The sequence below is a fragment of the Natrix helvetica genome (assembly GCF_964273705.1).
Source record: "Natrix helvetica genome assembly, chromosome: 4".
NCBI lineage: Eukaryota > Metazoa > Chordata > Lepidosauria > Squamata > Natricidae > Natrix > Natrix helvetica.
Genome location: NC_138550.1, coordinates 116538341 through 116564952, shown reverse-complemented (window position 1 = coordinate 116564952; position 26612 = coordinate 116538341). Strand labels below are relative to the sequence as shown.

The 26612-nt window shown below is 39.6% G+C and overlaps 1 protein-coding gene across 2 annotated transcripts in view; it reads left to right on the top strand.

The window, feature by feature from the left end:
* VAPA (VAMP associated protein A) overlaps positions 1-24448 on the top strand; it is a 42948-nt gene extending 18500 nt beyond the window's left edge. The window contains exons 2-7 of one of the 2 annotated variants that reach the window (XM_081950137.1): positions 4088-4240; positions 9336-9439; positions 10768-10848; positions 20005-20133; positions 22790-22966; positions 24013-24448. In XM_081950137.1, the coding sequence (XP_081806263.1) occupies positions 4088-4240; positions 9336-9439; positions 10768-10848; positions 20005-20133; positions 22790-22966; positions 24013-24168 (800 nt within the window). In that variant the 3' untranslated portion in view covers positions 24169-24448. The remainder of the gene's footprint in view (positions 1-4087; positions 4241-9335; positions 9440-10767; positions 10849-20004; positions 20134-22789; positions 22967-24012) is intronic. The other variant, XM_081950138.1, reaches the window with a different exon arrangement.
* The last annotated feature ends 2164 nt before the right edge of the window (positions 24449-26612 follow it).

Sequence of the window (26612 nt, the reverse complement as noted above, 5' to 3'; positions counted from 1 at the left end):
TTTCTCAGACAGTGAGTGATCTTTCCATAAATTGTCCACTTCCTTTATGAGTAGAAAAGACTTTCTAAAATTAGTAGGGCATATTTTGCTCCATCTCACTGTTATTAAACTTAAATGTTTTTTTTTCATTCATAATGATTTCTAGAACAGTGTAATAGTGTGGTTTATCTATTCTAGTAAACAAAAGTTGTAAAATTTATATACAGCATCCTGCAGATTAAAAAATGAAAACGTGGATAAAGATCTATACTTTTAAAAGTTGGAGATAGAAATAAATGAAATTGTGAAATTACTAACACTGATCTTTTGTAAAAAGTAATTAATATTGCACACTTTCTTGTCTTTGCTGAAGATAAGTAATAATTCACTGTCACAGTTCAGGCCACAGAAGATATTGTTGTATTTCTTAATGATTTTAGTTCTGAACTGAATTTCACTTTTAAATTGTTGTTCAAATGCTTTATGTCTGAAGCAGAATAATTTGGAAAATTGAAGCCTCTGCAGTCATCCCCATAGGAATATACTTGCATCTCAAGATAACAGTTTATGTATCAGCCAAAGGGGATGTTGTTTACCAAAGTCTATGGTATAATGCAGGGATGACTAACCTTTTTCTAAAGGTGTGCCTAAACTGTATGTGTGCGGGCTATCGTGTACTCACACGTGTCTATCCCCCTGCGCAAGCGACCCCAGCACCACGCAGGCGTGATTTTTGCCCTCCAGAGGCTTTCCTGAAGCCTGGGAAGGGCAAAAAACAGCCCAACAGCCCAACTGGAAGTTCTGGAACAAACTTCTGGCTTACGCATTGGGCCTATTTTTCACCCTCCCCAGGCTCCAGGAAAGCCTCCAGAGCCTGTGGCGGGTGAAAAACAGGCCCAACAGGTATAATGTGTGGTCTTTTAAGATTTAATAGAACTTCATTAGAATCTATGAAATAAATATTATTGACAATCAAATATGTTGTATGTAATTTAATTTAATTGAGAAATGTACTTCACATTTATATTGCAATGTGAATGCACTTCTTTGACACACATATTTTTATGACATCAGACACTGATACATATTTTGAATGTAAAGAGAAGGCTTGCATGACACTCATGACTCAGTATTCTATTCTCCCAAGGTACTGCCAAAGTAACACAGCACAAAATCACAGAAGCCAAAAGCTATCCCAGTTATGTTAGGAACAGTCATACCATCTTCCTTTGAAAAGCTGAGTTAAATTTTGTTTTATTATTTTGGGTGTAGGGGCTGTTAGAAAGGGGTCAGGAAAGATCTCTATCCTCTCCTGTTTTTTTTGTTTTTGTTTTGCATTTCAGCCTCTTCTGTGTACCTGCAATAAATGTAAATAGGAGAAAAACAGTATATAAAGCAAAAATAGCATGGTTTTTGGAGTTCTTTCTAGTATTTATTAGTAGCAGAGATAGGAGGCATTTTACTTTTTGTATGGAATGCATTGTGTGCGTTTATTTGCATTCATACACTTTCCTGGGATTAACTGTGTGCATAAATTGTACTTGCATACATTTCTATGTGTAATTGGAATGAGGACTGTCCTGTTGTTGGAATTTTTATGATGAATTCCTCTGAGTCATTTTCTCATTATTTACTCCTTCCTACATGCTAGCCATAAATAGTTCCCAACAACTTATTTAGTGATTGTTAGGAGTTATGATGGTGCTCTGCTGGAAGATCATTTTCCTGGCATGCACATGCGCACTGGGCAGCTGCTCTTCAGGTTTCTTAAACGTGTGCAAGTGTGGGCACTCCCATTTTGGCACTCAGTGCCCAAAAAGTTTGCCAACACTGCCGTAGCCTGTTCTTTCAAGTCTTCCAATGATGCACTTTTTGCCATCATAATTAGCCATTTTGCTGCTGGTTTTCCTTTTCCTTTCCTTCCCTGCCCTCCCTCTTTTCTAGCTTTAGAATCTTTGACATCAGACAGTTGGGTCTTTGCATAAGGTGTTAGAAGTAAGATAATTTGAGTCTGTGCCTTGAGGGGACTAGTGCCTTGAGTAAGAACACTTGGTTGATTTATTCATTTATTAATTAATATGCTTTCTTGGCTATCCCATTATATTCCCAGGAATTTTTGAAGCCTTTGATAATTCTTCTATCCCGCTCCTTTAAAGTCCATCTTTCTCTTCCACTGTCACAGGGAATTCCAGGGATTCTATGACTCTGATTATTGTAGGTATAGACACATTGCAGCATTTGAATATCTTTTCTAAGGTCTTGAGGGCTGGTCTGCCAAGTGCGAATCAGTAATGTATTTCTTGGCTACTGTGGTCTAGTTCAGTGTTACGGTCCTGTGCATACACAGTTTGGCTGGTAGCATTAAAAACAAAATTTAAGAGTTTGCATGATGTGGTATGTGTGTATGCATTGTCATGGTCATGGTCCTTTAAATCAGTCTTGCCTCTTGGTGACTACATAGAAGTGGTTTTACCAGTACCGTCTCCCTAAGGCTGAGAGATCCTGATTGTTCTAACCCACTGGCTTTCGTGCCTAAAGGAGGACTAAAACTTGGCTTTCTCCAATTATGATTATGTGATTGTGGGATGCTGTGATGGTTGCAACTATGAGAACCATAGAGGCCTCTCATTAACTGCCATCATAGCTTTGATGACTTTCAAATGAGTGGACTTTAAACAAGGACTCACTATATTAAATATATTGATAGGGATAAGATGAATTATTTTATTGTTGTCTAAGGGAGAGTCTTAGTCATTCAGGTCATGGTTGTTCCAAAAGGTGCTTTTTCAAGAGGCAACTGGACTTTCCTGTTTTTCTTTTATGATGTTTTGCTTCTTAGCCAAGAAGCTTCTTTTGCCCTGACTGGATGGTCGGGTATGGAAGGATTTATATTCCTTGCAGACAGCTGGTAATTTGCATTCTTTTAGAAAATCGGTGAGGTCACTTGGAGGCTTATCTGTGCCCTCAGAGTCACCTGAGTAGTGCATATGGGTGTGGAGCCTTCTTGGAACTGCTGACATTATTTTATTGTTGTTTTATTTTGGTTGTTTTCTGATCTGCTGGTCAGAGTTGCACTGTTTGACTTGGGTGGCCATAATCACTCACAGAGGCAGTTTTTTTTTCTAAACTAAGAAAAATGTCTTATCTCCTCTATTAGATTATTTGGAAAGATAACTTTCTAAAGGGAAAATTAGATGCCAAATTCTTTCCCCACTTTTGGATAATGGTTCTTTTTCTATGAAAATCCAAGAGAGAAGCTACATAGACTAAAAGGGTTGCAAAACAGTGAAGATTCTTAATAGTCTTTTCCATGGCTTCAGCACACTTGACATTATCTTAGTTAGGCAAATAGAAGGACATTTGCATAACTTCTTTTTGTTGTTCTTGATAAGAAGAAATAGTCTTCCAAAATCATACTTTTGCTAATACTCAGAAATAGCCTATTTTGAAAATGTTAGTCTTTTCACATTAGTCAATAGCTTTTCTAAGCGAAAAGGGCAGGGCTTCTAGTCTCCAGCTGAATGTATTGAAACATAAGAGCAATATGAACACCACCAAAGAGTGTTCTAGGAGTCTTAGTGTGTAGCTTCTTCTGAGAACCTTGGGTTTAGCAACTAAAATAAAGTTTTGTACTTAAGGTAGTTCTCTCTTTCTCCTATTATTTGTTTTTCTTTTCCATTTTGAACTAAGGGAAGATTGTTACCACAGTGGCAAATGCTAATTTAGTTCTAATTAACTCTCATTTATATTGCACAATTATAGCAGTACTGTCAACAATATGATTGCAATTTTCAATGTACTTAAAATTATATGGTAAATGTAATAAAATTTCTGCATCCATATTAAAAATTCTATCTGGATGGGACTCTTGGTTCTTCAATAGAGTGAGTGATACAACTTACATGAAAGAATTGCTAAGAAAGAAGTTATATTTTTGTGAACACAGGTAGAAATGATAGCACAAACACTCGAAAACAAATTGAAACAGTTTAAAAAAGTATGCTAACTTGTCACTTTCTACAGTCTTCTAAGAATAGTCTGCTGATTTTTCATTTTGTTAAATGTTTAAGAATTAATTCCCAAAAATAATCCTTCAAACTTTTTACAGGTCCTTTTACAGATGTAGTCACCACGAATCTTAAACTACGAAATCCATCAGAAAGAAAAATATGCTTTAAAGTAAAAACTACAGCACCTCGTCGATACTGTGTGCGGCCAAATAGTGGAATTATTGATCCAGGAACTTCAGTAACTGTATCCGGTAAAAATATTAAATACAATTTTGTTCCTTTTTGGGGCTTTTTTCATTTATAGAAGGTGTTGAATATTTAGGAAGTGCATAATAAAAAAAACCTAATGAATGATATATTTATTATTTGAATCATTAAAAATATCAGCTGAAACTAACCACATTATTATTTGTTGACATTTATACTACTTATATTCTGCCTAATAGTTTGATTAAGAAAATAATCTTGAGTTTTTGTTGGGATATTGAATATAGAAATCTTTACATTTCTATGGACCAGGAGCACTAGCTTTTACTCCAGAATAAGTGTGGATTAGTAAAAGGTCACAATTACAAAAAAATTCAAGCAACTTTATTTATTTACCTGTACCTTATGTAAAAACACTAACTTAGTTTTATATAATGATATAAGGCCTGGAGGAACGTTGTCCATGGGGTCGTGATTGGTCGGACATGACTTCGCAACTAACAACACAACAACAGACAACTTCCTCACACATCTCAACAGCCTACACCCCAAAATACAATTCACCATGGAAATAGAAGCAAACAACCAAATTCCCTTTCTGGACGTCTTAATCTACAAAAAACCCAATGGCTCCCTAGGACACACCATCTACCAGAAAATAACACACACCAACTGCTACTTAAATGCACAATCCCATCACCACCCTGCACAGATCAACTCTGTAGCCAAGCGCCTCATCTCCAGAACCAAACGCCTAGCCGACAAAGACCACCTGAAAACTGAATTACACACTCTCACAAACGTATTAATCTCCAACGGATTCCAAAGAAAAACAATTACCAATCTAATCCTAAGGGAGGCTCCCTCCAAAAACCGAGACACAAAACAGGACAACGGCATCACCCTCCTCCCTTATATCAAAGGCACCACAGATAAAATCAGCAAAATTCTCTACAAACACAATATAAAGACAGCACTTTAGCACTGACCAAAAAAATAGCCAACATCTTAAGAAACCCCAAAGACAAAATCCAGCTAGAAAACCAAGGAGTCTACGAAATACCATGCAAAATCTGCCCTGCAACATACATAGGACAAACGAACAGGAGAATAAATGCACGCATCGCAGAACACAAGAACGCAGTAAGAAAAAAAGAAAAAACTTCCTCCCTTTTCCAGCACCTTAAAGCTACAGGACATGAAATTAATTTTGAAGGAACCAAGTTAATCTCCAAAACAGAACACTTCTACAAGAGGATAATTATGGAAGCTGTCGAAATAGAGAAACACCGCCACAACATGAATAAACGTGATGATACCTCCCGCCTACCAAACATCTGGAAACCAGGCCTACTCAACAAACGAGCCCCACCCACCACCCAGGCCATTACAACACGAAACAATGGACACACAGCCAGCACCAATCAGCACCAATCCACCAATCATGATACAACCACACAACCAATCATTCCACTTACTGAAACAAAGCCAGCACTCCACACACCCCCACCAAGATTTATAGAAAGACGGCATCTCCAACTACACTTTAACGCCAAAACCCAGCCTGAAGATAGCGAGTGAGACCTCGCCGAAATGTTGCCAAGACAATCTCAATCTTACTCTGGAAAAGACCCGAATGCAACAAGACCAGCATACCTACACCCATGAAAATCTACGAATATATAAACGCGCGCGCGCACACACACACACACACACACACACAATATGCACACCATATTGACATGACATAATGAGTTTCCTACCCCAAATAATCTATTGTGAATTGGAAGCATCATTTTAGTTTCCCCAAGAAAAATAGAAGTCACTGGGTTGAGTGTTGGGAAGGACTGCTTGTCTGGTGTATTTAACCTAAACAAGTATCTCCATTTTCCTTGATGCCCCTTTCCCTTTATCTATATCCAGTTTTTCTTCCACTTCTTGTTTCTCCTTTTTAGTGCAGTTGCCCCTTCCTCTTAATCTTCCTACCTATCAATTTCCCTTTCCTCTGGAGAAAAAAAGAAATGAAAATCTGTGCAGAGAATATTATAGTTGTATTAGAGATATTAGTTGGTATAGGAAGATAAGGGTTAATTGATTTCTTAAAAGAAGCATATTACTTTACAGACAATTATAATTTTACAGGAATTAATAAATTTCTATAAAATAGTTATTAAATCAGTGTGTTTGTGTGTGTGTGAGAGAGAAATTTGGAAGTCAATTTATCTACGGTGTTTGTGGCAAGTATTTATGCAGATGCACATATGCTCACTCCTAAACAAGTTGTCATTCGCATACAATTACTGGTATTTGGAATCAGTATTTTCATGCTTTACTGTTGATGGTTGACCCTAAAAGGCAAAAGCTATCCACCAGTTCGAGCTGGAATTGGCACCCTTTAGGCTGACAAGAAGGAGAAGCATTGCCAAAATCTGGGTTGGAATTTACATATTTTTTAATTTTTTGTTCCTTTGGGGAGAGATCAGTTTAAATTAAGAATTGTCATCCTTTCAGGCAAATACATCATTATAATGTTGCTAGTGCTTTATCAACCTGTTCTCTACAGATCCACAAGGTGGTGCTACTAGCATTTTCTTAATTATTATTCTGGTTAGTGTACTGTGATTTCATGTTTTTCTACTATGGCTGCCTTAATATTTTAGTTGTTGTTAAAAATAGTTTTGCCTTATCATGTTTATAATATAAACATTAGTTAATAAATATGTTTTTGTTTTTGTAGTACATTACATGTTTGCTCCCATCGGCAATATTTTTAGTTAAGGTGGAAAAGATTTTTTTCCGTATTCTAATATAAATAATAAAAAAACAGAAATATCAATTATATTTTACTAAATTATGGCCTTGAACTTATCGTTGACAAAAATAAAACATATCTTTCTCTATTGTTCTGAAATGTTTAAGATAACTAGGTTAAAGTAAGCATGATAATTATGAGTGAATATACTAAGCAGTTTCCCCCTCTATCCTATCTACCATTTTTGTAGCTACCAAAGGCTTACAGGGAAAGTCTCTGTCAATCTGGTAAGGTCAGTTCTAAGCAGAGAAAATCTAACTCTGTTAATCTCTACTTAGATAAGCAAAGTACATACAGTTTAATCAAAATAAATATGTGATGTTCAATGTATTACAACTCTTCTACCTAAAGGGTAGTTGTAACAGGATAATGCTGTAGGTTCAAATGAATTTTGCTGACTGGAGCTGTCCCATATTTAATAGGAGGGTGGAGAGATGGATTTTTTTTGTAGGTACATAAATGGCAAAATTGTATAAGTATAGAGTATGTGGGGAATGAATAAGGGAGTAATTATCCTAGTGAAGGAACATACTGAGACTTATTCTTATAGTTTTGCCTTTGTAGTCCATATTTTTGATTAGATTGTGATGAGAGAGAAGGTATAAAATAGTACCTGGATTGAATTTCCAATGATGTGTTTGTTTTCTTGGCTGTTCATGGTATTTTCAGGAGTCTTCTCCAACACCAATGTTCAAAGGCATCACTACTGTTCCTGCCCTTCTTAAAAGTCCAACTTTTGTTTCATAGAAAATATTATGGCTTGCATGATTCTGATTTTTGTAGGCATAGACACATCAAAACGTTTGAATATCTTTTCTTTTTTTCTATTTTTATTGTTTTAATTAAACAAAAAATACACACAAAACACTCTTCATTATATATCTTTTCCAAGACCTTAATAGTTGCTGTACTAAGTGCTAGTGTAAGGCTTACTTGTTCCTTGTTTTTGTTGCTTGTTCCTTTACTGTTGATGGTTTATCCTAAAAGGCAAAAGCTATCCATCACCTCAGTATCTTCACTGACAATTCTAAGAGTGCTTGTTGTGCATGTCGTTAATTTGGTCTTCTTTCTATTTAATTTAAATTCCTTTTTTTTTTTTACCGTGCTCTTTGACTTTAGTACTAGGGCTTCCAGATCCTTTGCATTTTCGGTGATCAAGGTAGCATAAGTTATTGATATTTCTTCCTCAATTGTTCTTCCTTTCCAGTTTCCTTAATACATATGCAGCATGTACCCTGCCTTAAATAATGTTATACAAGGACCTCATGTAGCAGTGCCTACTGCTTTAACTGTTCTTCCTTCTCATGAGCAGAAATTAAAACTTTAGCATTTCAACTAGTTTACTAGCCACTGGATTTTTTAAAGAAGAAAACACTAGTAATAGGGCCTTGCTAGGTGAATTCATCTAATAATTTTATCACTATGAATATTTTTTTTTGCATTGGAAAGCTCAATTGGTCCTTATTTAATTGTAAGATAATTGTAAGATAAAAGTTATGTGAATTGTTCAGATTTGGCTCAGTGTGATATATGAACTAATCTCAAGTAATAAACTTTGGTTTACAATATATATTTTCAGATAAGCCAAAATAAATACTTTGGATTGTTTTTTATTGTATGTGAATCAGGCGTAATACTTTCTGCAGGGCAAAATGTATCCTGTTTAGGCATATGTTTATACGAGCTCTGTTTTTATCTGTTGAAGCTATCTGGCCTTTTGGGAGGAAGGGTATTTTGCTTTATCTTTACTTTGCTTTCTAATGCTAATGAGAAGAACAAGTGCACATTATTGTATAAAGTAAATAAATTGGCTGAGAAAGTAGTCTTCTCAGACTCTTCATAAAATGTGTACTAAAAAGCTGTATTCAGTGTAATATATGTTGAGTTCTATTTATGTAATAAGATTTGTTTCTCCATCACCTACATTTTATCCTCAACACACACACACACACACACAAAATACACAGCATTTTTGGTCTCAGAGCTACTGATCAGTTTTAATGTATTTCAGAATATTGAATACAATGTATAACAAAAATGTCCTTATTTTTTAAGTGAACTCCAGTTTATTTGTCTTCTCTGAATTTACATTCTTTTGAGACTAGAAATTATTAAATTAAAGATGAGAAATATTTGAAATAATACATTATTTTTCAAATTATAAAATGTAGCTAATTACAAGAAAATAAGGATCAGCTGATACATAATAAAAGAATTTGGTTATAGAAAAAGTATAAGCTGTACTCTATGAATTTACAATAAAATTAAAATTTCACAAGAAAAAGTTTGCAAACTTTTATATAATACAAACTTTGTCTATTATGCAGTTATGTTACAGCCTTTTGATTATGATCCAAATGAGAAGAGTAAACATAAGTTTATGGTACAGACGATCTTTGCCCCTACAAACATTACAGATATGGAAGCAGTGGTATGTAAATATTTACAATTTCAGTTTTTAGTAAATGGACAGATATGAATTCCTTTTCAGGTTTTTTGAAATCAGCCCCCTTGGACTTCCCTTTGTCTCATATATCTCAAAGCTTTCCCAACTTCTCTGAATCTGTTTTTCAAAAGCAGCATCAGTATCTGAGAAAGATTTCAAATGTTCACTTAATTTAGAGACAAAGTAGTGAAATTGTGATGGTTTCTGCTTAGGGGGAAAAGGCATTCTTTCTCACAGCAGCTTTAGTATTTTCAGTATCTTGTCTGTTTGAGGATCTTCAGCAATTTTGAACCTACTGACATCTGGATATTTGAGACAGTATCATGAGGAACACTACAAAATGGCTGATTGTTTTTACTCTATGTAAAAATAAGAATTGCAACAATTCAGACTTGTATTTCCCCCCCTCATTTTAGAGGTTGTAATCTACAATATTACAATTTTGCAGGGTCCCTCCTGTTGAGAATGTGCCTGTCAAATTTCTTTCCTAATAAAAGAATTCATAAATATATATTGTCCATTTTCTTAGAAATAACCTTGTGTGATGGTGTGATAAGATGGTTGATGCTTGATGAGAAATGATTTATATATCACAAGGATTTAAGTCTAGATTTCCTAGACCAGGGATGGCGAACCTATGACACGTGCATGTGTGCGCTGGCCAGCTGAGTTCAGCCTTTTTTAAAGCCTTTTTTCGCCCTCCCCAGGCTCTGGAGGCTTTATAGGAGCCTGGGGAGGGCGAAAATAGCTTCCCCTGCCCCCTCTGGAGGCTTCAGGAGCTTCCCTAACGCCTCAGGAGCGCAAAAAACCGACCCTATGGGCAAACCGGAAGTTCGGGAATGGACTTCCGGTTTGCCCGTAGGATCAGTTTAAGCCCTTCGGAGGCTTCAGGGACCTTCAGGAGGCTTCCCTGAAGTGTCTGGAGGACTAAAAATGACCCAGGTCCCTGAAGCCTCTGGAGAGCCTCTGGTGGGGGGGAGGCTGTTTTTGCCCTCCCCAGGCTCCTATAAAGCCTCTGGAGCCTGGGGAGGGCGAAAAAAGCATGCAAAAAATGGGGGGGCACCTCATGCGTGCATGCGCACTGGGGGAGTAACGGAGCAATATGGGTGCAGGACGCCCGTGCACAACCCCCCTGCCCTCCCCCCCCTTATGGCACGCGAGCCAAAAAAGGTTCACCATCGCTGTCCTAGACCAATTGCCTGCTAAGCCATGCTAGTTTTTGAAAATCAGTATGTGAAGCAGAGTTGATACATTATGAAAATTTATTTGACGACATGTAGTAACCTAATTAATGTTTTTCATTGTTGTCATAGTGGAAGGATGCAAAATCAGACGAATTGATGGACTCCAAATTGAGATGTGTATTTGAAATGCCTAATGAAAACGATAAGCTGGTAAGTAAAAGATATATCGAAAAACTTATGTTTTGCCTATATCTTTTGCATATTGTTAAATATAGAGATTATAATTAGTGCTTTAATAAAACCTCTAAAGCTTTCCAGTCTTCTTTCTAATGTAAAAACACAGTCTTTTTGTAAACTTTTAATCACACTACTTTTATGTTAACATATGTTGTAAATTTAGTCAAAATAAAAATTGGCTTGGAATCAATAAAGCCATTTAGCCTGTGTATTAAGCGCAAGTTTATAAAAGGTAAAAATGGTACATCTCAAAAGAAAATAAGAAACATGATATGCAGAAGAAGAAATAAGAAATAACTACTGGAAGTGGATAAAATAAATTGGTTTTCATTCAGTCTTCTTGAAAGATGGATGGTTCTTGAGATTTGCACCCAGAATGGTGAAAGGCAGCTTGTGAATTATCAGCAATTTTGAACTACCTTTATAACTATCTGTAATTCTGAACTATTGTGTCCTATTGCGTGATCAGAGCTTCATCTAAATCCTGTGATAAATAAAAAGATTCTGGTGAAACTAATAACATCCAATGTTATATCCTGCTTATTAGCACATTGATGTGGCATTCAGTTTATTTGATGGGAAAAGTATATGATCTCTTATTTCAATTGAGTAAATTAGGTTTGGGAGATAACAGTGAGATGTGACCTTCTTCTAGGCGCTGCTTGGAGTGTCCAAGCATGGATTAACTTCAGCTTGCTGCCCAAAGACTGAGTTCAAAGTTTGTGTAGCCACGCCTCTTGGTCCCCTCAGAGGCTCAGTTTAAAAAACTCAGTCGCCCTAAAAGGATGCTTTTGGGGGAGTTCCAGTCCTTGAGCAGAAGAAGGTTGGACTCTCCAAGTCAGTGTAGTGTAGCCTTTATTATTTTTGTGTTCAGTTAGGTTAGATTCCCTTAGCTCTATTATTGTTTTCTTCCAATCTGTCAAGAGTGTGGATTGTCTCATTACCTTCAGATGCGCGGAACAGGCTGCCTGGAGCGTGGCTGGCTTTCGCGCTGCCGCGATCACAGCAATACCGTGGGAGGCGTGCTAGCGGCTGCTGGCGAGCCTTTGGGGACAGGTAGGCATTCAGGATCCCCCAAAAAGCTGTTGGAGGACTGGTAGATAGTCAGAGGCTCTCTTGAATCTTCAGAAGAGCCGACAATTTCCCCAGTGCTGCTCCAGGCGCACGATGGCCATTTTGTAGAAGAAAAAATGGGTGCACTTTATTCCTGATGCGTTTCAAGCCACTGCAGCCTGTTTCCTCAGCAGATCGCCGCCGGAGGGGTCCTAATCAGCTGGCCTCGTTCCGGGTCTCCAGACAGGCCTCCCCCTCCCCAGGACTTTTATCAAGCAGCTGCAGGGACTTTGGCTATTGCCTGGCCATTCCCTGGTATTTAGAAATAGCGCAGATCTGCGAGTACCTTGGACAAATCTGACCGGCACCATTTTGTCATGCCTTTGATTCTCCCTGGGTCATTAACAATGTCTAAAGGCCCTTTCTCAATGTGGCCACGCCATCTTTGGCCCTAAAGCCTCGTTTCTTTTGCCAGCTCTTCAAGCCGGTCCTGCATCTGTGCCTGACATCATGACCAGCACCAGGCAGGACCCACCTCTAGTAAGCGCAGCAGACTCCTGCTGCTAAGGGTGAAGGGGCTGGGTGCCCATCCAAGGGGAAGCAGCTCAAGTCCAAGAAGGTGTCCAAAGCTGCTGAGAAGACAGCTGAGAGGTGCCAAAGGGCCCTTGAAAAACAATTTCAAAAGGCTCAATCAGCCCAAACACAGGCAGGGGATTCTTCTCTACCCAGGGAGGAGTTTGCGGGTCCTTCCCTTCCCACTCCCCAGCGAGATAGGTTCCCATCCCTGGCAGGTGAAGAGGACTTTGGGTTTTCGCCCAATCCCTCTAGGGCATCTCTTGGGTACTCCTGTCCTTCTCTGGCTGAGGAGTCAATGAATGAGGTATGCTCCACTATGGAGGGGGAATCTTTGCCCCCATCTGGGGCTGGACCAAGCCCGCCTAGGGATCAAGGGCCTCAGCTGTCCAGGGAAATGCAGGATGTAGTTGCATGTGCGACTTCCCAGGGGATTGCGGATGGCATCCAACAGTTAGGCATCAAATTGCCCATTCAGACCATCAATCCAAGCAGGGCCCGTGCCGCTGGGTCTAAGAATCCACCAGCTAGAGATGCCTCCCCGGCTCCTTCGTGGGTCAGCGAGGTGTCCGAGGGGGAGGAAGGTGAGCAGGACGTTTCTGATCTTTCAGAGGACGAAAATCCTCTTCCTGATACGCCTGCCTTCTCAGGCTTATTCAAGCCCTCTATGTTTAGGGCTATCCTTACCAAGGCCAGGGCTTCCGCCACCCAAATGGGTCTCCCAGCTCAGGCAGACAAGACTTCCACCGATCAGGGCAACAAAGATACTATTGGGCCCCAGGATCCTGGTGTGGGGCTCTTCAGGATCTGGTCCCAGCCCCCCAGCTGTTCCTGGATGTTATCCACGCAAATGGGCCCAACCGGGTTCTATGGCTAATCCCAGTGGGGTAGGTAAGAAGCTGTATACCATGGAGAGTAGCCTTGAGGATCTCTTAAAGCTTCCTCAGGTGGATGACCCCATTGTAGCACTAACTTCCAATTTAGTGCTTCCAGCCGACCTGTTGGAAGGCTTAAAGGCTGAGGACAAGAGGGGGGAGAAGGCCTCTCATAAAACTTACCTGGCCACTGCATGGACAATGAGAGCATCATCTTCTTACTTTAGCAGAGGTCCCCAGGGGTCAGGAGGGCAGGGGGTTCTACTCGAACCTCTTCCTAGTCCCAAAGTCTTCAGGGGGAGTAAGGGCAATACTGAACCTCAAGAAACTCAACATCCATCTAGCGTACAAGCGCTTCAAGATGCAGTCACTTCAGACCATCCTGGATTGCATCAGGCAGGGCGACCTCCTAACTTCCATCAACTTGAAGGAAGCGTACCTGCATGTTTCCATTCATCCAGCACACCGCAAGTTCCTGAGGTTCCAGTTTGCTAACCAGCACTATCAATACAGGGCCCTCCCCTTCGGACTCTTGTCGTCCCCAAGGACATTTACCAAGCTTTTGGCCACCATCGCAGCACATCTCCGATCTCTCCCATTGAGACTCGAATACTATCTGGATGACATTCTCATTCACTCGTCATCCAGGGGGAAAGCTCAAAGAGATCTCAACATCACCATCCGCGTTCTCCAATGCCACGGGTTCTCAGTCAATCTCGACAACAGCCACATGACTCCAACATCCAGAATTCAGCATCCCGGCACGGTGATCGACTCAAGGAGCTGCAAAGTCTTTCTCACATGGGAGCAGGTGGACAGCATCAGATCTCTGGTGAAACGCGTTCATTGTCTCTCTCTCCCAATTGCTTGGAAAACTAATCTTGTGCATTTCAGGGGTTCCTTGGGCGCATCTGCATGTGCAAGAGCTCCAATGGTTCCTCTTATCGATCCAGAGATGCAAGGCCATCAACTCCAGGAGAGTGGGACACTTTCCCCCAAGTGTGGTTCGGTCACTCAGGTGGTGGCAGTCGGAGGCCCTGCTACGGGGATCCTTCTTCAAAGAACTGGAGCGCCTGGTCATAACAACGGACGCCAGCCTATACGGTTGGGGCGCTCATCTCCAGACTCACATAATTCAGGGCAGATGGTGGCCTTCCCTGAAGCCTCCGGAGCGCGAAAAATAGCCCTATGGGCAAACCAGAAGATCAGGAACAGAAAGAAAGCCTCTGGAGCCTGGGGAGGGTGAAAAACAGGTCCATCGAGCGCTAAAAGCAGGGGGGAGGGCGGAGGTCACGCCTGCATGTGTGCTTGGGGTCGGGCACATAGCATTATGGGTGTGGGCATGCCCGCACATGACCCACCCTGCACTCCCCCCACTTTTGGCACGCGATCCGAAAAAGGTTAGCCATTACTGTTCTAGCATATTACTACTCTACTAATAATAATAATGCTTATTATTGTTAACAATTTTTGGAGTAGTAAAGTTATACTCAGGGTAATAGGGAACTGCATGCCATAGTAGTGGTCTCAGATGGTATACTTCTGTTTTAAAATATCCAGGAAATGTTAGGCACTTTGTTTACCCTAAATGGAAGTATATTTTTAAATTATTTTAACATTGTTTTATTAGTTTGTTCTATTTATAAGCAGTTCCTTTATTATTAAGCTTTATTCTATAAGGAAAGCTACAAAATAAGCATGCTTCTTAATATGGCATACTTGTGAGGCAGTTCTCTGAGTATGCTAAGGAGAATCCAAGGAATGGGTTAACTCTGCCTTCCTGCCCATTAGACTGAGTCAATCAAGCCTTTGTAGCCATGCCTCTCGCGCCTACTTCCCCAATTTTTGACTCAGTCTTCAGCTCGACAGATGCTTTTTCCTCAACTCTGATTATTCAAACCTCAGAAACGAGAATTTAAGAACCCTTCCCTCTCTTTTAACAGGAGGAGATCAAGACAACAGGTAGGCTCCCCGGTCTGACCGGCAAGGCCGCCTTTATCTGGCTCATTTCCAGGAAAGCCAAGGTCCCTTTTGAACGTCCTGCGGAGGGGACTTGAGTCACTGCCTGGGGCTCCGGAGCATACTCGCCTTGTGGCGATCCAAAGCCGTGGCAGCCGAGTTTCCAACCGAGACCTGTCTTGTCTCTCCGAGGGATCCGTTTCTGGAAATGGAGCCCCCCGCGGCAGGAGACAGCTGTGAGGAGAACATTAGTGGGGAAGTACTGAAGTTACCAGCCCCCAAGCCAGAATCAGGGCAAAGGCACTATCCTCCAGAAAGACCACTGAGGCCAAGGAGAAGGACTCGCAAAGGGACCAAAAAGCCTTAGACAGAGAAGTTGTAAAGGCTGAAGGGGAGGCAGACTGACATAGGCAAGAGAGTTTTTCCATGGACGAACCTACCGGTTCCGGCGCTTTTCAACCACAGCCGTTACAATCTCTTACTGAAGCCAGTCAGACCACTAGTCCGACTACCCAATCTTCGTCACCAGATGGCGCCTGATAACATCTTTCTCAGCCACAACTTCCAAGGATATAACACAATGAGCTGTTCATTCCTTCTGTTTCAAATCTATTCCCACCGGAAAGTCCTTGGGAGCTGGCTCTTAAGAGGACAAAGCCCACCCCAGAGGCTATCTTCACTCTTACAGCAGTGGGACTCTGCCCAAGGGAGATACAAGAGCCAGAAATTTCCTACTAATGAGACTAATAATCTCAGAGGCTATTGCTCAGGGCATTGCCACAGGCATACAACAAAACCGACAGGCAGCCTCTCCAGCCTCTGACAATACCTTACACTAGAGGCATCCTACTGCACCCAATAATCCAAGGAATTTACTGGTTCCTTATAAGCCTTATTCCCCTGCCTCTTCCATATGCAGCTGGGAATCCCTCTCGGACGATGAGGAACATAAAGAGTTAATGCTATCTGAGAATGAAGGAGTGACTCCAGATCCGCCCCCCAGCTTCACAGGACTCTTCTGCCCTTCCTTGTTTAAGACACCCACAGCTCGGATAGGAGTGGCTTTGGGCTTATCTGACCCCCAAAATTTATTATTCTCAGAACCTGCCACAGATAACGAGGAGATTCTCTCCACAAAATTATTCCTGAATGTTATCCAACGATAATGGGCCCTACCAGGGGCATACCCATCCCCGAGTGTGAGTGACAAGCGGTTCTACAATGTGGCCTCAGATCTCACTGCGGCACTACAAATGCCAACAATCGACAGCCCCGTGATGACCTTAGCCTCTTCCACCATGTTCAATGACAAGGAGGATGCCTTAAAAACAGAAGACAGGAGAGCAGAATTTACCTTTCACAAAGCCCATCAGGTGGTTGCCTAGGCGGTTAAGTCGGCCACGGCTGCTTCCTTCTTCAATAGAACTTCCTTACTCTGGCTCAGACAGATGCAAGCAAGAATCCTAGCCACCAACCTCTGCACTCATCAGGACAGGTGGTAGCAGTGGCAGAATTCTCTGCAGATGCCACACTGAATTTGGCCAAATTCGCTTCCAGCCCCATCGCCTCATCTTGATAGCCTGACAACTGCTTTGGCTTCATCACTGGCACAAGGCCAGTGGTCACAGGAGGACTTACGAAACAACATCAACTGGCTAGAGCTCAAAGCAACCCACTTAGCCCTCCAACGGTTCCAGACCATCATCTCTGACCACCACATACTTATCCTAACAGACAATGTATCCACCAAGGCCCATATCAACCGCCAAGGGGGCACCCACTCCAGGTCCTCATGCGAGAAGCCAGGCACTTGGGGCACTGAGCGGAATGGCATCTGCAGGCAGAACATATCTTAGGAATATCCAATGTACAGGTGGACTGCCTCAGCCGAGCCACATTCTACCATGCAGAATGGCACCTGCACCCCAACCTCTTCATGTCATTGTATGAAAGGTTTGGCGCTCCAATTCTTGACCTGTTTGCCACCCCATCAAACAGCCAGCTACCCAGGTTTTATGCCCAGTTCGCTACACTGGGGGTGGAAGGGGTCAACATACTCTCCATTCCATGGCCCCGGGGGCTACTATGCGCCTTTCCTCCGCTTCTCATCCCAGGGGTAATCAGGAAAGTACTGGTGGAGAGAGTGGAGATCCTACTCTTGGCTCCCTTCTGGCCCAGACGGCCATGGTTCGCCGATCTAGTCAACCTGTCAGTATCCAGACCCTGGAGGATCCCACAAGGCAAAATCTCTCTCTGTCAGGCAGCTCTCCTCCACCCAGACCCACAAAGGCTCCAACTAATTATTTGGCATTTGAACGGAGGGCTCTGAGGCTGAACACCTTCTCTGGCTGGTGGTATAGACCATTCTAAGTGGTCAAATCAAGTCAAGCATCACGGTCAAGTCAATCATCGTGCCTTCGTCGAAAATTGTGGAAGTAGACGGGAGAGGCGTGGCTACAAAGACTTGATTGACTTAGTCTAATGAGCAGGAAGGCAGAGTTAACCCATTCCTTGGAGCCTTTCTCAGCACACCGAAAAGGAGTGTGTCAGGTAATACCAACACCCCTTCTCTCAGTTTTGTGTCAAAATATTGCTTTATAGAAAGTGGGCAAGAAAACATAGTTGAAGAGATTTAAACTTGAAATAAGGAGGAATTTCCTTATCTTGAAAAATATTAAACAGTAGAAGAGCCAGTCTCCTGAAGTGCTCCATCACTGGAGGTTGTCAAGCAAAGATTGGATGGCCATTGGTGCGGGAATTTCTAGGACAGTAATGGTTAATCTTTTTGGTACTGAGGGTCCATAGAGTGCGTGCGTGAATGCATGTGTGCGCATAAGTCAAGTATTTATGACAGTTGAAGCATTCTGGAGTCACATGTTTGCCATTTGCAAGCCTTCTCAGGGAGCTTCTGACAAGCCAGGTCAATGGGGGTAGTAGCATTTGCTTAACAACTACAATGATTTCCTTAATGACCATGGCAAAAAGTTCATAAAATTGGGCATGACTCAATTAATAACCACATTGCTTAGCAAAAGACCTTCTGATACCACCTGTGATTATAAGTCAAGGCCCACTTTCATAGAAATAAAGGCCACATTCAGATTCCTTCTAGTATGCAGTTCAGTGCTTTCCAATATGTTCACATTTTTATCTCGAGTAAAGTTTTGTACAGAATACGAGAAGAAAATATTTCCAATACATTTTAATACCAGTAATTTATTTTATTATGGTTTTTTGAGGGTTGAAATTTTTTAGGAATACTAGTATGTTGAGTAAAACATGGAATTCATGGTATAATCCTTTGTTAACCACTTGGTGGTTAACCATTCAAAGTTACAAGAGGGTTGAATGAATGGTACTTATGACTGGACCTCAAGAAGTCCTCGCAGATCCTGGCTCCCTTGGTAGCAGCCACTCCCAGTCTGGTTGTCATTGTGCTGGGCAGCTGCAGCTGCTTGTGCATCATCCTTCCCCCAGCAAGACCCACACCATGTCTAATTGCATTTGTACTGATTTGCAGCAGCCACTTATCTGCCTGCAAGGCTGCTTGCAAGCTGTCTGGGCCTTGTGACTTACAGCCACCGTCCCTGTTAATTTTGCTTCTGGAAGCCAGGAGGAAATCACAAATTAATGATCCATGATCCTCGTTTAATGATGGTATTGGAGACTGCCACAATGTCGCTCACTAAGTGATGCACTTACACTATTGGGCTTTATGACTACGTTGTTTAGTGATGGAAATTTGGATCCAACTTCCGTTGTTAACCTAGTACTACGTGTATTTTATTTTGATTATAGTTATGCGAAGATTAACATTCACATAATATATAAGCTAGCCTTTATGAAAAAAGTCTCAATATTTAGTGGAATGCATATAAATAGCTACGGAATAATGTTTCACTCCTGAAGTTTAATTAGACAGTGTATTTTTGATGTGGAACAATGACAATTCTGCTATAGTTCATAGATTTCATTTTTGTGTAAAGCAAAATATTCAGGGAGAAAAGTTTCAGTCCAGTTTTCATAGCTGTGATATTTACCATACCAGATATTTATGAGTGTGATGACTGTTCATGCAGTCTGGTAAATAACACATCTGACTATGTAATGCCACATTCAGAGGAAAAGCAGTTCAAGCAGAAAATAGGCGCTTAAAAAATGAAAATCAGCTCAAATTAGGGTGCTTATGTTTGTAATAATAGAAATTAATCTTTGTGCAAGATCCTTAGAGCTGCAAACAGCCAGAATGAAATTTGCTGCCTTTGCTGTTTAAGTTTGAGGCAGTTTACTTTAAGTTATTTGTACATTTGGAAACAATAGTTTTTTGCTCCAAAATTATTTTTAAAATGACCTTGATTGAATTTCTATGTAGTTCTATCTACAGTACGTATTATGACTAAATCATATTATCTTTAGGAGTTTAATCCTGCAAAAATGCATTTAGGGTTTTAGTTTTAGTCTATAAAACTCAAGTGTCTAAAGACAACTTTTATTTTTGTTTGTTCCAATGCTTTATAAGCTATTGCTTAATTGCTTGTGCATAACATTTATGTTTTTCTAAGTAGCAGAATGGGGTTCCAGACCCTAATCCTTTAGCCGTTGGTTTAGTCATTCCTTTAAGCCTTGCAGTGAAAGATCTCCTGAGTGCATGTCTTACCTGCCATCTCAGGTTATATCTTCATCAAGATCTGTATACATAACTCCAGCCAACAGAAACTTTCTTCAGGAGCCTGCAAAAAATAGACAGAAGATTGACATGATGGAACCAGGCAGTGAGGTCAAACCCAAGATGGATCAGGTTTGTTGAGGGAGCTGAAAGCTTCAAGATTTTTCTAGTTCTAAAATGGTTCATCACAGCTAGCTAAGAAAAATATCAAAAGAGGCTCAAAATCAAGGATATTCAATTCAGTCAAAGTGAAAACCAACCTATATTAAGTTTATTTTCTATTGTATACATTTTTTGTTCAGAATTTGCATCATTTATATTCCTATGAAATTTGGACTGCTTCAAATTTCTAGGGTTGAGATGCATAGGAAGGAGACAAAATGAAATACATTGCTTGGAAGAGGCAAAATTAATTAATAATTAAGGTAGAACCCACTGGTTATTCAGCAACTGGAATCAACCTAAATGGTGTTGGAATAGTTGGGATGATATTTATCTGGTAAATAAACAGTGATAGGAACAAGGTTTCTACAAGTTTATACAACCCTTTTGCTCTCTTGTTTTGTGGTGAAATTAAATAAAGTTAACAGTTTACTCAAAGTAGGAAGTAGTTCATGGTAGCTTTAGAAGTGGCAGGATTTAAAATTATCATGGTTTATTCCAAATTCATTAAATCAGAGGTTTCCTCATAGTCATGGTGCCCTTTGTGTCTTCACTGTGCTCCTAGGCTAGCAGTTTGTGCAATGTCTGACAGATGTCAAGTATCTCAGGATTTTCTTTGGTAATTTAAAATACTTTGCAGTATCCCTATGAGTTCAGTGTGGCTCCCCATATGGGAACTATGACATTAAGCATTATTTCTTTCTTGCTGAAATAGGAAGTTGTAGTTAATAGAAGATTTTTCTATTTGTTCTGTCACTTAGCATAAAAGAGGAGAATACAACAAAAGATTAAGCAAGGTATGATCATTTGACTCTGGTGATCGGCTTGATTCATGTGCAAAACCTAGCCATGGCATGATGTTCATGAGAACAAATACTTTTATTCATTTCTAAACTATGTATTTTACTAAGCATAGTTTGGTGGATTTGCTATTGTTATTTATAAAAACAGGCATGTCAAGAATATTGATTAAAGTAAAGGAAGTCACATTTTTATGTGTGTGTACGCGCACACACACACACGATATCACTTTGCCAGACCTTAACTCTCACACAAACCTCAAACAGCCTCTTGCTCCCATTAATCCAGCCCAGCACTGCGTACATTAGGGCTGCGCAGCAATAAATCCAGCAGTGCAAAAGAAGGAGTTCAGGAAGCAAAAGATGCAAGTAATTAGTTCAGAATCCCAGAAAGAATGCAAGGAAAGTTTAAACATTGGCACTCAACATTTCAGGAACTCGGCATTTGTTCCCGACAAATGTCCCACCCCACAACTCCATAAGTCTCATTCCCCAGGTGCACCTTGTGAAGATGGGCGGAGCACTCTTCTCCTGAGTAGCTTGCTCAGTGTGCGCTGTTCGCACCTTCTCTCCATTCTCCAAGCTCTTGGATTAGGAGGGGGTTGTCCTTGCTCCTCGCCTGAGCTCTGTCTCACGTTCATCCTGCCCCTGTTCCTCCCTATCTACAAGCTGTCCTAATCCTGAAAAGCCGAGGCCTTCCCCATTTTCTTCCGAAGACAATGAACCACCCCCCATCTCTGTCAGCTCAGATTTCAGCTCCTCTTCCCCCACAGATTCAGGTCCCAACAGGAGCATGACATAGAGAAAAAACTCTGTTCATGTTCTTTCAGTAGACACTGGTAATTGCTGGCAGAAAAATGCAATTATTGTTTATACTGCATCTGCTGCTTAAAATAGTTTCTTGATTTGTGTTGCAGACTGGCCTTTTTATGTATATAGCACTTTCTGGGTACAATTAAACCATGCCACCGATGCTTTGATTTAAATGATACGTAATTTATAAATATCCCTCTTCTCTCTCTTTCACAGTTTTCAAAGCTACATTTGTCCAAATGTCAATGTTAGCTATGACTAGCTTTAACTTTTAATTGGTGGAAGTATTGTTAGAAAATAATAGAAAGAGTGTGGAAGCCTTGAAAAATTAATGGTCTCCTAATCTCTTCAGGAATTTTGTTTCAACTGAGAAGTTTCTATTTATTTTATCCTTGGGGATAAATGTATTAATTCTTTAGAGATTTATCTTGGAATGAAATGCAGGATGAATATATAATTCTATTATGCCAGCTTATTTTTATCAGCCACTTAAAAATACTTCTTTCAAAATTAAGTTCTGTTTCTCAAACCCCTTTCATATTTATCTTCTTGGAAATTACCTGCATTTTAAAAAAGTAACTAGTTAATAACCCAGCATTGCACGGGTGTTTATTTATAGGGGGAAAATGTCCAGACCAAATGTAATTTCTAATGTTGGATTTTCCCCCTTACCATAGGGAGCCCCCTTGTGGAATACTGTGAAGCCGTTACCATGGCAACTCCACTGTGCTGTAGAATCCATTTTATGGTAGTACAGTAGAAGCCATTTTAAGGTACAACAGGCTGTATCTTAACAGAATATACACCTCACTGGGTGTTAGTGTGTCTTACCCCCACAGCATTTGTTTCCAGAGAGTAAGTCATCTGTGTACCAAGTTTGGTTGAAATTGCTTCAGGTGTTCCAGAGTTATGTTGTAACATACACACACACACCCCTTTATATATTATAGAAGAAGATAAATGACGTTAACATTGAAATACTTATTTTAAATCTTTTTTTTTAATATTTCCAGAATGAAATAGAAACAAGTAAATCTACTCCAATACTGAATACAACAAAGCAAGAAGGTCTGGTGCCAAAATCACATAGTGTTTCGCTTAATGACACTGAAACAAGGAAGCTAGTGGAAGAATGCAAAAGACTTCAGGCAGATGTTGTGAAACTATCAGAGGAAAATAGACATCTGAGAGTAAGTTTGCAGATACATAATAATCCATCAGTAAAATTGGACTTTACAGATTTGTTCATGAAATACAGTTTTAAAAATTGTTTACACCAAGTTGTTTATAATAATTTTTCTATGCTGGAAGGATAGAATATTAATCCAGTAAATAATGATGGTAAAATACTTGTTTTAAGAAAGGCAGTTAAATTTACTAAAATGATAAATTAATCACATACAGGACAACTAATATTTAAAGATTTTAGGTTGTTTCCATTAATCAAGACAAATAAAAATGTGTTTTAAATGTGAATCAGGTTATTTTAGTAGTTTAGTAGACTCTGACTTAGGGATGCTGTGGCTCAGTGGCTAAGACGCTGATCAGAAAGGTCAGTGGCTCGAATCCCTAGCGCCACGTAAGCTCCCGTTACTTGTCCCAGCTTCTGCCCAACCTAGCAGTTCGAAAGCATATAAAATTGTAAATAGAAAAATAGGAACCATCTTTGGTGGGAAGGTAACAGTGTTAAGTGTGTCTTCGGTGTTTAGTCATGCTGGCCACATGACCATGAAGATGTCTTCGGACAGCGTTTGCTCTTTGGCATAGAAACAGAGTTGAGCACCGCCCCCTAGAGTTGGGAATGACTAGCACATATGTGCAAGGGGAATTTTACATTTAGTCTCTGACTTACAAGTGAATTTAGGCTTAATTTTTTCTTGAACTTTCTGTAAAGCTGGAATGGTATTAAAAACCTAGAAGTTTCTCTGTGCCACCATTTGTAATCCTAAAGCTGAAATAAATAGTAGTGTTTCCAGCAAATCATTGTTCTCAATTATTTTAAATATTTAATCATACAATTATAGTAATCATATGGATGGAAATTTCTTAGTTCCTATTTTCTATTTAAGATTAATATTTTATGCCCCCTTTATGTTAAGTGTCACTCTTTAAAGTCATGCATGAATAAATAGTCTGATAGCATTGAAATGCTTCTGTGAAATGCGTCCTGGTTATATTCGGGCGTGATGTGGTCCCATGATTTTTCTGTTGATTAATTTCCTCCATGTATTTTCAGGATGAAGGCTTGAGGCTGAGAAAGGTGGCACACTCAGATAAACCTGGACCGTCAGGCTTGGCCCTCCGAGATAATGGCTCCAACTCTCTTCCTTCACTCCTTGTTGTAATTGCAGCCATTTTCATTGGATTCTTTTTAGGGAAATTCATCTTGTAGAAAGGGAGAGAGAGAAGCATGCAGAATGCTGCTTCCTTTTTTTTCTTGGCCAGGAAAAAAAAAATTACCTACCACTTCATTGGTAGTATGGCCAAAGTGACCATTTTTGTGTACAGCATCATACAGGCTTTGCCTTTAATGATCTTGCACGGTTAGACAACACGATAAAAAGACAAACTGTTCGGCTGCTGGACAAAATTGTATATTAATTCATTAATAGCAGGTGTCAGTTGCACATTCAGTCCTTTATGAAAACTCATAAATAAAGAATTGTTCTTTCTTTTTGTGGTTTTAATAAGAGTTAAAATTGTTCAAAGTCTTGTAAATGTTATTTTAATAATCCTTTTCAAATTTTATCTGTTATTCTTGCCTCTTGGAAAGAATGATTATTAGAATGCTAATTCGCTTGTTCAGGAAAATGATGAGGCATTCTGTGGGGAAAAGTTCCTCTTAGTGTATGCATTTTTTTTCCTTCACCTTACTTTGCTGATATCATGGCAGAATTTCTTACCCTTGTGAGGTGGTTGTGGAAGAAAAAAATAAGCATCCTGACAGCCCTGTCCCATGGTATTTAACAAACAAAATAATAAAACTGTTAACAGACATTCTGATGGGTAGCTTGTTTCTGTGAATTGTTCTTTTAGAAAGATTTTACAACATAGGCTATACACAGCCTGCTTCTTGTCACAGATTTATATTGTTCACTAGTTGTGGCTTAGACTGGTGTCAGTGAAGCTTCAGAAGAAATGTAGCAGTTTCCATATTGTACAGCAGCAGCTGTAAAATTGCCTGGCTTTTTAGGAAAATCAGAATTTGATTTGTTTGGGGACATGGAATACATACTTTAAATTTACTTTTTAAAAATAGTATTTTGGGTTTTTCAGATACTTCTGTTGAATCACTGATCTTCCTCTAAAGTTATGGAATCAGTTGTATCTTGATTTTTCATCCAGACTTATTTAGGCCGAGTGTCCATAGAAGAACATTCCCTATAATGTTTCCAAATAACCCAAAGTTAATAGTGATTGAGAAAACATTGATCATTTAAATTTGTGAAAAAATTAAGCCTTGTTCGGCAAATGTCTTAGCACAGCTGCCTGTTAGCTATGCATATCTTAATTCTATAAAATTCATTTTATTTGGTTTAAATATTTTTTCTCCACAATCTTGTGGTTTGTTTAATTTCCGGTATTCACATTCATTAAATAGATGATTTTGAAAGCACAATACAGCTATTCTACATAATCCATCATAAGCAAGTATTTGAAATTGATATTTTGGAAGGCTTATACTTAAAAGCAGAATTTTATATGGATATAATGAATCAGTGCTATGTAGATTTACATAGCTGAGAACTGTTCTAGGAAAAATATAAATCTTCTTAGTTGCCTTGGATTTTTAATGCTTTTTTTTAAATGGAAGAGCTACTTACGTCATGTACCATCACAATTCGCTGTGATAAATTTTTATAAACATCTTGCAATTTACAAAGATGATGAACAAACTACTTGCCTGATGTTTCACTTAAAAGCATGCAAATACAATTACTCTTTGTGTTTTCTGATATCTGCATTCTGACTTTGGTGACTTGAAGAAGTGTTCTCATATCTGGTTCTCACTTAATTGCTTCTAAAAGCAGTAGTATTGTTCATACTGTATTATATAAATGGTACATCAGGAGAAAACATTTATTCCTTGAAGGAAATTGATCACTGGAAGAGATTACAAGGAAGATTTATGTACAGGCTATAACTTCTAGATACGTTTTGATATTTCTGTGAAAGAAGAAAGCTTCAAAGATATGTTCACTGATAAACAAAAGCTACGACAGTTTGCACTGGCTAAATACTTTAGCATTTATTAGCCTGAACTTAGAATTTATTACAGGTAACCAGAGCTATGACAAAATATAGTATGAGGAAGTACTCTAACCTTGGCAGATCTCTTGCCAAAATAAAATAAAGACAACAATAACAAAAGCATTCCACAGCTTATAATGATCATAAGTGTAGAATTAGGGTCCTAGCTGGGCCACTTAGCAGGGCAAGGCTTTCAAAGACAAATATTATGGAATGACTCAACAATTACTGTAAGTAGAGTGAGAAAATCCTGTTTGTGGATGCGCTTCTAGTTTTTAATCTTTTCATAACTGTATATAAAATGTAACGCTGAACTATTTCGCTCTCAGGAGTGATTCTGGATGATACCAACTGTATTTAGTGAATTTATGTAATACGGATTAAATTGTCTGTTCCTGAAATGGTTAGAACTTTGCCTGTTTGCTTGTGTACACCAATGTGAGGAACATATTTGTTCCTGTTAGTAAGTGCTTCCATCAGAAAGTGCAGTGTGTTCACTGTAGTAGTTCTTACGTATAGTGAATTATTGGCTCCTGCAGCTTGCATGATGCAAGCTTTATATTTAAGGTTGGCAACTTTGCTTAT